The following is a 10,004-nucleotide window of genomic DNA, read 5'->3' as shown; positions in this document are numbered from 1 at the left end:
ACATGCAAAAACTGGAAGGTATATATATTTAATTGGACTCCCAATTTTACTCAGTTACTTGAGAGTTGCAAATTGATTTTTTATTTTATTTTATTTTTTGTTTGAGATGGAGTCTTGCTCTTTTGCCCAGGTTGGAGTGCAGAGGCGCGATCTTGGCTCACTGCAAGCTCCGCCTCCTGGGTTCACACCATTCTCCTGCCTCAGCCTCCCGAGTAGCTGGGACTACAGGCGCCCGCCACCACGCCTGGCTAATTTTTTGTATTTTTTAGTAGAGACGGGTTTCACCATGTTAGCCAGGATGGTCTCGATCTCCTGACCTAGTGATCCACCTGCCTCAGCCTCCCAAAGTGCTGGGATTACAGGCGTGAGCCACCGCACCAGGCAAGAGCTGCAAATTTACTAATAGATGCAGATTTCTTTGGTAAGAAGCTTTGTTCTTTTTAGTGGGAAACTCCAACTACTTGTGAACATAAATTAGAGTGACACTGTAAGAAATACTCAATAAGCCTCCATGAAGAAACAGTTATAAGGTCCTTAGAACATCCACCTTAGAACGTCCACCTTAGAACGTCTTAGAACGTCCACCATTCACGTAACCTAAGATTTTATGTGTTTCTTGGAAACAAATTCATAATTCCTAACAAAAAATCTTAATCTCCCAGAGTTAGCTAAGAGGCAATTCAGCAATGTCTACTAATTCAAGATGGTTACATTTATACCAGGTGAACTACAACAATGTTAAACTAAACTAGCATCTGTGTACTTTCTAGCAAGGGAAACAAAGAACAAGAATAAACTGGTAAATATTATACTTATTTTTAAGACATGAATATTCTGTATAAGTATTTGAGTTATGTCTAAAGGAAGAAAACAACCCTTCAAACAATTTTGTGGCCTTTTTTTTTTTTTTTTTTTTTAGAGATAAAGATCTACTGTTTCCTAGGCTGAAGTGCAGTGGCTAATCACAGGCACAATACCACTACTGATGAGCACAGTAGTATTAACCTGCTCCATTTCCAACCTGGGCCAGTTCGCCCCTCCTTAGGCAACCTGGTGGTCCCTGCTCCTGGGAGGTCACCATATTGATGCCAAAGAGTACAGACATCCGACTGGCATAGTGCACCACAGCCCAGAACCCCTAGGCTCAAGTAATCCTGACTCAGCCTCTCAAGTAGCTCGGATTACAGGCGCACCACCATGCCTGGCCAAGTTTCTGACTTGCCAATCAGCATTCAGCATCAAGAGTACGATCATGGGTAGAAGCAAAAAAATGAGATTAGAGAAAATCCTTTGGGGGGAAGAAAGTGCACTCCAAGAAGGGCACAGATGTGAAAAAAACTGCAAAGCATGGAATGGAAATCCTATTCCAAATTCTTTCTTCTGTAGCTTCTATATAGTTACTACCCTTCTGCCTATAATCACCTAAGTGTGCCTGCTTTTTCTGAAAAGTATAAACTCCCATTCTTTCCTTCTTAATTAGCCATGAAATCTGCTTCCACAAGTTTAACTTTTAGTCATTTATACTGTATATACACAGGTAAATCATTCAGAAAATTGGGTGTAAACCACTCCAGTAGTCTATGCTTTTAGCATCTCTTTTGCTCTGTTTTTCCTAGGGCAGTATTCTATTCAAACACTACTTATAAATAACCCATATATACAAAAGCCAGTTGCTATAATGCTACCAAAAACAACCTGTCCACATTGCATGCTGACTTCAAGATCAACAGTGCTGCCATCCTCAGCTCCAGGTATCGCCATGTAGCCTAAGTCTCCTGCACCCACCCGCCTAACACTGTGCCCACTCTTGCCTTTTTCACCTGTATCCAGAGCAGAGTCAATGGTGATACTGCAGGATTGCCAAGCCACTGGAATAAAAAATACCCCTGCCACACACTGCTGAGAACTAGTGTTTTGGTGTGCGTGTCAGAAATAACAGAAAGTATGTATGTTCTTGACAATGTTTTTGCTGTCAAATATTAAATTTTATTTTATTTTATTTTGAGGTGGAGTCTCACTCTGTTACCCAGGCTGGAGTGCAAAGGCGTGATCCTGGCTCACTGCAACCTCTGCCTCCCGGGTTCAAACAATTCTCCTGCCTCAGCCTCCCGTGTAGCTGGAACTACATACAGGCGCGTGCCATCATACCTGGCTAATTTTTTGTATTGTTAGTAGAGATAGGGTTTCACTGTGTTATCCAGGATGGTCTCGATCTCCTGCCTTTGTGATCCACCTGCCTTGGCCTCCCAAAGTGCTGGGATTACAGGCGTGAGCCACCACACCCGGCCTAAATTTAAAAATTTTATCCTATAGTTTAGCTTGAGTACAGTTATACTAACGATTATAGACTTTTGTGAGCAGACACAGGAACACAATTTTACAAAAATTAAAAAAAAAATGAAAACACAATCTGTTTCTAAATCAAGTTTTAGAAGTATATGCAAAAACTGTGTTGGTAAATTACTGCAAGAGATAGGATTAAAGAATTTCAGATTCTCAATTGTCTGAAAAAAGAGACAGGCACTTTTTTTTTTTTTTTTTGCAAAAAATGTCTCTTTTTGTTGTGATAATTGATTCTTCATTATCTAATTCATAGATAACCACTCACCCTTTGTTGACAGAATGTTAACCATTTCTCAAAAAATAAAATAAAATAAAATGAATAAAATTAGCCAGGTGTGGTGGCAGGCGCCTGTGAGCCGAGATCGTGCCACTGCACTCCAGCCTGGGCAACAGAGCGAGACTCCATCTCAAAAACAAACAAACAAACAAAACACAGAATATTAACCATTTCCATCCTCTTCAGAAACATTAATTAGAAGTAACTAGAAAGCAGCAGGCTTCTGGACCTCTTGTTTAAGTTTTTAAGCAGTAAAGACGTAGAGTACTTGCTCTCTTTTTGTCAGTCTGGCCCATTTTGGAAGAGTTACAACCTATTTGCTAGTTTTCTTGAGTTTTATAGTTAGCTTATAGAACCACAGAACTGAAAAAGACTATAATCTTCAGGAATCTGTTTCTTTCCGTAAGAAACCAGGAATTCCATTTAAGTACTATCTCTTCCACCCAAAAGGAAAGCTTATTATGCTATTTCTTATTAAACATGACGACAGAGTAGAAATAACATACAATAGAAAGAATAACTCTTCTCAACCATATCCACCCCCAGAAATACCAAGGCTAACAGCTGGACACATATTCTTCCAGATTTAAGGAAAATAAAAACGCATGCAGATATTTCGTATGCTTTAGAATCAGCACACAAACATACAGTAGTAAGTCAGGTGGTATCAAGGGAGAAAAAAAAAAAGACGAAAATAGGAAAGAAAATGCCATCTGCTATCATTCCTCTTTTCGGCAGTAGTGGGGGGGCAGTCAGGGTCTCGCTCTCTGTCACCCAGGCTGGAATGCAGTGGCACAAGCATTGTTCATGGCAGCCTCGAACTCCTGGGCTCAAGCGGTCCTCCCACCTTAGCCTCCCAAGTAGCTGAGATCACAGGCATACACCACAGCATGCTGCTAATTTTTAAATTTTTTTGTAGAGACAGAGTCCTGCCATGTTGCTCAGGCTGAACTTGAACTCCTCAGATCAAGCTATCCTCCCACCTCAGCCTCCCAAGTACTTGGGACTACAGATCCACGCCAAAAAGCCTGGCTAATTTTTAAAAGTTTTTTGTGGAAATGGGGCTCTTGATATGTTGCCTAGGCTGGTCTCGAACTTCTGGACTTAAGAGATCCTCCTGCCTCAGCCTCCCATAGTGCTGGGATCACAGGTGTGAGCCACTGTGCCAAGCCCGGGTCCTTACTTTTATCACAAGTACTGTATCACTTATTTACAAATTAATCTTCCCCTATGAGAATGTAAGTTTCTTACTTGTATCCCTTATAGCAGACGTCTGCACACAAAGAAATGAAGATTCTATAAATGTTTGAAGAACTAATATTTCTAATTAATGATTTTCACACATTATAAACTATGATATCCTTTATTCAAGTGAAGTATTACTTAGAAGCCCAATATTATTAAGAGTAAAATATGGCACACTACTTGGATTAAGCAGCCCAGAGACTCCATTCGGCCCTTCACTCACTCCTCAAACAAATTTGTGCTGTAAATGTACTTACTTCACAGGGGCTCGAGCGTAAACCTGAAGCCAGTCAGGAATTTCTGCAGTATGATACGGATTTGCAGGTACCAGAAGGGACTGATTTCTTTCAGTTTGCTGTGGCTGGTATGTGACAGGAGGTGGTTGATCATACCGAGGTACACTAAGAAGAGAGGAGTGACATTCTTTAGGATAAACGTCCTAAAATCTAAATAAGAAATTATAAAGAACAAATAATACTTAAGCATTTTTCAGTGTGCCTTCTGCTCAAACTGACTTATACCACCTAAAAGATAATGTATTTTAAAGACATTTCTCCTGGCTGGTATTTAGTCTTTTCAAAAACAGGTTCAAAGGAGGATATGAAAAAGCTGGAACTAAGTTTTAACCTTTACACAAAGACTTAAAACTAGAATAGCAAATCCCCACAAGAAATAGTTATCAGCTGTAAATTCGTATCAGAAAGGCTGACAGTTTCTAAGAAAGGATGTTTCCTTCCTCCTGTAGGCTGAAAATGGGGGTTGGGATATGTAGTGAGGCAGCAGTGAGTATTGTGTTGGAAATATCTCTATCCAATGTAGATAACTTTTCAACTTTTGCCAAATCAAGAGAACATATGGGAGTCAGAGTTGATTAGAACCTATTTTAAGTCACAGAGATAAAAAATAAATAAATGCTTTAGTTCTAACAGCCTGTGTATGCTGTGGGAAGCGGACATATTATATGGGAAAGTGTAAGGAAAGCACTGAACCACCTGAAGGTTAATAACTGAACTCGAGGAGGCCAAAAGGGTCTATTTCAGACTGAAAGGGGTCTTCGCCTTCAAACACAAAGATTTATCTGTATATGTGGCCAACAAGCATATTAAAAAATGCTCATCATCACTGATTATTAAAGAAATGCAAATCAAAACCACAATGAAATAAATACAAGTCCACATCAGTCAGAATGGCTATTATTAAAAAGTCAGAAAATAATAGATGCTGGTATGGTTGCAAAGAAAAGTGAATGCTTATACACTGCTGGTGGGAATATAAATTAGTTCAGTCACAGTGGAAAGCAATTGGGAGATTTTTCAAAGAACTTAGAACTACCATTCAGTCCAGCAGTCCCATTACTGGGACTATTTCTACAAAGGAATAGAAATCATTCTACCATAAAGAAATATGCATGCACATGTTAACTGCAGCACTATTCACAATAACAAAGATATGGTATCAACCTAAATGCCCATCAATGGTGGGCTGGATAAAGAAAATGTGGTACACAGACACCACGGAATACTACCCAGCCATAAAAAAGAACAAGAGCATGTCCTTTACAGCAACATTGATGGAACTGGAGGCCATTATCCTAAGTGCATTAATGCAGGAAGAGAAAACTAAATACCACATGTTGACAGGTAGGAGCTAAACACTGAGTACATATGGACACAAAGAAGGGAATAATAGACATTGAGGTCTACTTGTGGGAAGAGGATCGGAGAAGCATGAGGACTGAAAAACTACCTATCAGGGACTGGGTGTGGTGGCTCACGCCTGTAATCCCAGCACTTTGGGAGGCCGAGGTGGGAGAAGCACCTCAGGTCGGGAGTTCGAGACCAGCCTGGCCGACATGGAGAAACCCCATCTCTACTAAAAATACAAAACTGAGCCAGGTGTGGTGATGCATGCCTGTAATCCCAGCTACTCAGAAGGCTGAAGCAGGAGAATTGCTTGAACCTGGGAGGTGGAGGTTGTGGTGAGCTGAGATTGCGCCATTGCACTCCAGCCTGGGCAAAAAGAGCAAAACTCCATCTCAGGAAAAAAAAAAAAAAAAAAGAAAGAAAAGAAAAACTACTTATCAGGTACTATGCTTATTACCTGAATGATAAAATAATCTGTACCAAATCCCCAAGCCATGCAGTTTACCCATGTTAACCTGCACATGTACCCCTGAACCTAAAATAAAAGTTAGGGAGAAAAAAAAGAAAATGTGGTATATATAACAGTGGGGAGAAAAAAATGCACGTGTATATTAGAAAAGGTCACTGTTTATAACCTGGGATTAAAATAAGGTTAGATTATGCTGTGGTTAACGATTTTAAAAGATCAATGTGCAAATGGCACTGAATTCTATCTTCAACTCTTCTTTCCTAAATAGGTTCAAAGGAAAATATTCTTTGATAGTACAATTGGGGTGGGGAAGAATTGGGACTTTGAAGTCAGGTATACCTGGATTTGAACCTCAGTTTTAACACTTACAAACTATGCAAATATAGGCAAAACTCCTCCACTCTCTAAGCCTCAGCCTCCATACTTTTAAAGTGGAATAATAAATTCATATCACAGGTGGTTGTTCTCAGGATTAAATGACCAAATGTAAGTTAAGAATTCTGTATAAGGATTGGCCTAAGATAGACAACCAGACAGTTATTAATACTACATATGTGAGCTTAAGGGCAGCGTTTATTCTCTCATGCTCAACTTCTACCAAGTTGCTGAGAGAAGTAAATTAATTAATTATGAAATTGCTTTAAAAAAACTATTAAAGTTATGTAATAACATAAGGTTAATGATGATTGTATCAGTCTATTTTCACACTGCTATAAATAATTACCTCAAACTGGGTAATTTATAAAGAAAAGAGGTTTAATCGACCCACAGTTCCATAACTGGGAGGCCTCAGGAAACTTACAATTATGGCAGAAGGTGAAAGGGAAGCAAGGGACATCTTACATGGCAGCAGGAGAGAGAAGGGGGAACTGCCACATGCTTTTAAACCATCAGATCTCGTGAGAACTCACTACCAGAACAACATGGGGGAAACGGCCCCCATGATTCAATCACCTCCCACCAGGTCCCTCCCTCAACACATGGGGATTGCAATTTGAGATGAGATTTGGGTGACAACACAGAGCCAAACCATGTCAGTGATGAACAGAAAAGTAAACTCTCAAATCTGGTTATCTGGACTGCAACCATCATTGCCACCTGATGACCACACCACAAGTTTGATTCTTTCAAAGGACAACAACCTCAGTAGTTGAATAAACATCGATTGGGTGCCACTACATGGAATCATGGGAAAAAACAGATTTTCAAAGTTGAATTAATAAATCCAAATATGTAAAATAATTAAAACAACACAATAATGACAAAGCTTAGTTTTCCACTTGGTAATACTAAAACATATATTCATAACTATTTTAATGGTTCTAAGAAAATACAAATGTCCACTATAACCAAAAAACTGTATTATGCCAGATGACACTAAGCAACATTTATCAAAATGCAGACGATATTTTACTCATTCTTAATCTTGTGGCTCAGCTTTTGAAGCTCACATGTGGTTAATTTGAAATATTTGCAACTTCATTACTAAACTAATACTAGTTTTTATGTACTTTGAAATCCAGTGTGTATTTACACTTACAGCACATCTCAATTTATATTAATCACATTCAAGTGCTCAACAGCCACATATGACAACTGGCTACAGTATCAGGCAGCAAAGAGCTAAAAGTCTGGCAACAAAGCAGATCTACCCGGCCCAGTATCAATCAAAATAGCACAAAGAATTACTGGCTATATTTATTAAACAGATATTGGATGTTTTGTTCAGTCCCAATTTTCACTTTCTTGTCTAGTAATAGCAAGAAACAGAACATACAATCATGTCTGAAATTGAATAAAAACAGCAAAATGTTATAATTCAATTGTGCATTGTGACTTAGGGGGTAGGTCTGTATTATTTGTAAAAATTTAAGTGTAAGAAGGCAGAAGCCTTAATTATTTCATTTTCTGGACACCTATAACAAAAACATTCTGGCATTATTATAGCAGAATCTGATCATAAGAACAATGACCCTGATTTTGAGGTAGTTTAAAAAGTACTTTTTTTAACTTATTAAAGTCATTTGTTGCTAAACATATGTTCAGAGAAAAGTGTAAATTTTGAAATGTAAGGCTTTCAGGTCTCAAGCTTTAGGATGCTTTTCTCTTGGATGAAAATATCAGTCCAAAATCTAACATTAGACAATCCCGAAACTAAAAGTGGAAAATAAAGTTGATACTCTACCTAGGAGCACAGGGATGCCTGTACTGAGCCTTCTTATTTGTGTGATCTACATAATACGTTCCAAATTCCGATGACTCAACTCGTTCCCATCCAGGAGGAAGCCCTTCTCGCTCAAGAGGATGGCTCCAGTGAGTTGTATTTGTGTTATGATCTATATAGTATTTTCTCCCTCTCATTGTCCAGTCCACAGACCAGCCAGGAGGAAGGGGTAAATCTTCAGAACCATGGTTAGTCAAATTTCCTAAAGATGTAGCAGCAACTCTCCCAATACCTATGGGAAAAGAGAAAATGATAGAGAAGAAACAGAACAATTATTCAATGTAAAAAATGTGTCAGCTAGCAAAGTCATGACATTAACTATCCTGATTGTACTCTTCTATTTAAATTCATGATTATGTCCATTATGATGGTTTTCATAAAACTAGTCAGTATTACTACTAATTAATTATAAAAATGGGGAGGAACTAGACTTTGAAATTGTGGAGGGTTTCTGGCTGATGCTTCCATCAACAGGCCATATAAACATTTAACTACAGGTTGAGCATCCCTAATCCAAAAATCTGAAATTTGAAATGTTCCAAAATCCAAAACTTTTTGAGAGCTGACATGTTGCCACAAGTAGAAAATTCCACACCTGACCTTATGTAATGAGTCATAGTCAAAATTCAGTCCAAACTTTGTTTTATGCACAAAATTATTTAAAATATTATATAAAATTACCTTCAGGCTATGTGTAGAAGGTATATACGAAACATAAATGAATTTCATGTTCAGACTTGGGATTTCTTCCCGTGATATCTCATTATGTATATACAAATATTCCAAAATAAAAAAAAAAATCCCAAATCTCAAACACTGCTGGTCTTAAGCATTTTGGGGTGAGGGACAATCAGCCTGTAGTAGTAAAGCTACTTAAGTATGTATTCTGCCAAAAGAAAAGTGGGAAAAAGAAAATTTCCCGATTAAAGATTTGACATTTCATCTTAAAAAAAATGCAAAAATGAACTTGTAAAACCAGTTTCAGTTATAAATTCTTAAAAGTAATCTGGCTGTGCCCTAGAATTCTTAAGTAAGCTTAAGGTAGCCGGGTGTAAGGTCAACATACAAAAATTAATTAAATATTTATATATTAACAAGCAACTGGAAACAAGTTATTGAGATAATATCATTTATAATAGCTCCAAAAAATTGTGCAGGATCCATATGCTAAAAACTATAAAACACTGATGAAAGAAATAAAAAACCTATCACATTAATAGACTGAAAAATTCAACATAAAGTTAAGATGTCAATTCTCCTGAAATCATCTTTACAGTAGTCCCCCCTTATCCATGGGGGGATCCATTCCAAGACTCCCCGTAGATGCCTGAAACTGCAGATAGTACATAACCCTGTGTATGCTATGTTTTTTCCTATACACACGATTCTATGATGAAGTTTAACCTATAAATTAGGCACAGTAAGGGATGAACAGCAACAAAATCGAACAATTACTACATTATAATAAAAATTGGGTGAATGTGATCTCTCTCCCTCTCTCGAAAGATCTTATTGTACCATATTCATCTATTTTCAGACTGCAGTTGCAGAGGTAACTGAAACTGTGGAAAGCAAAACCATGGATAAAGGGAGACTACTGTCATTCCAATAAAAATTCCGGCTGGGCATGGTGGCTCACACCTGTAATCCCAGCACTTTGGGAGCCTGAGGTGAGCGGATCACCAGAGGTCCGGAGTTTGAGACCAGGCTGACCAACATGGTGAAACCCTGTCTCTACTAAAAACACAAAAATTAGCCAGACGTGGTGGGGGGCACCTGTAATCCCAGCTACTCAGGAGGCTG

At 38.4% G+C, this 10,004-nt stretch overlaps 1 protein-coding gene across 2 annotated transcripts in view; it reads right to left on the bottom strand.

The window, feature by feature from the left end:
* The window catches only part of SAV1 (salvador family WW domain containing protein 1), a 34,200-nt gene that overhangs the window by 5,042 nt on the left and 19,154 nt on the right, over window positions 1–10,004 (bottom strand). For both annotated transcript variants that reach the window (XM_011999752.1, XM_011999751.1), the window contains exons 2-3: window positions 8,163–8,433; window positions 4,123–4,266 (exon numbers count right to left, since the gene is read on the bottom strand). In XM_011999752.1, the coding sequence (XP_011855142.1) occupies window positions 4,123–4,266; window positions 8,163–8,433 (415 nt within the window). The remainder of the gene's footprint in view (window positions 1–4,122; window positions 4,267–8,162; window positions 8,434–10,004) is intronic.

The sequence above is a fragment of the Mandrillus leucophaeus genome, unplaced genomic scaffold, assembly GCF_000951045.1.
Source record: "Mandrillus leucophaeus isolate KB7577 unplaced genomic scaffold, Mleu.le_1.0 Scaffold60, whole genome shotgun sequence".
Classification (NCBI taxonomy): domain Eukaryota; kingdom Metazoa; phylum Chordata; class Mammalia; order Primates; family Cercopithecidae; genus Mandrillus; species Mandrillus leucophaeus.
This window is presented reverse-complemented; position numbering and strand designations above follow the sequence as displayed.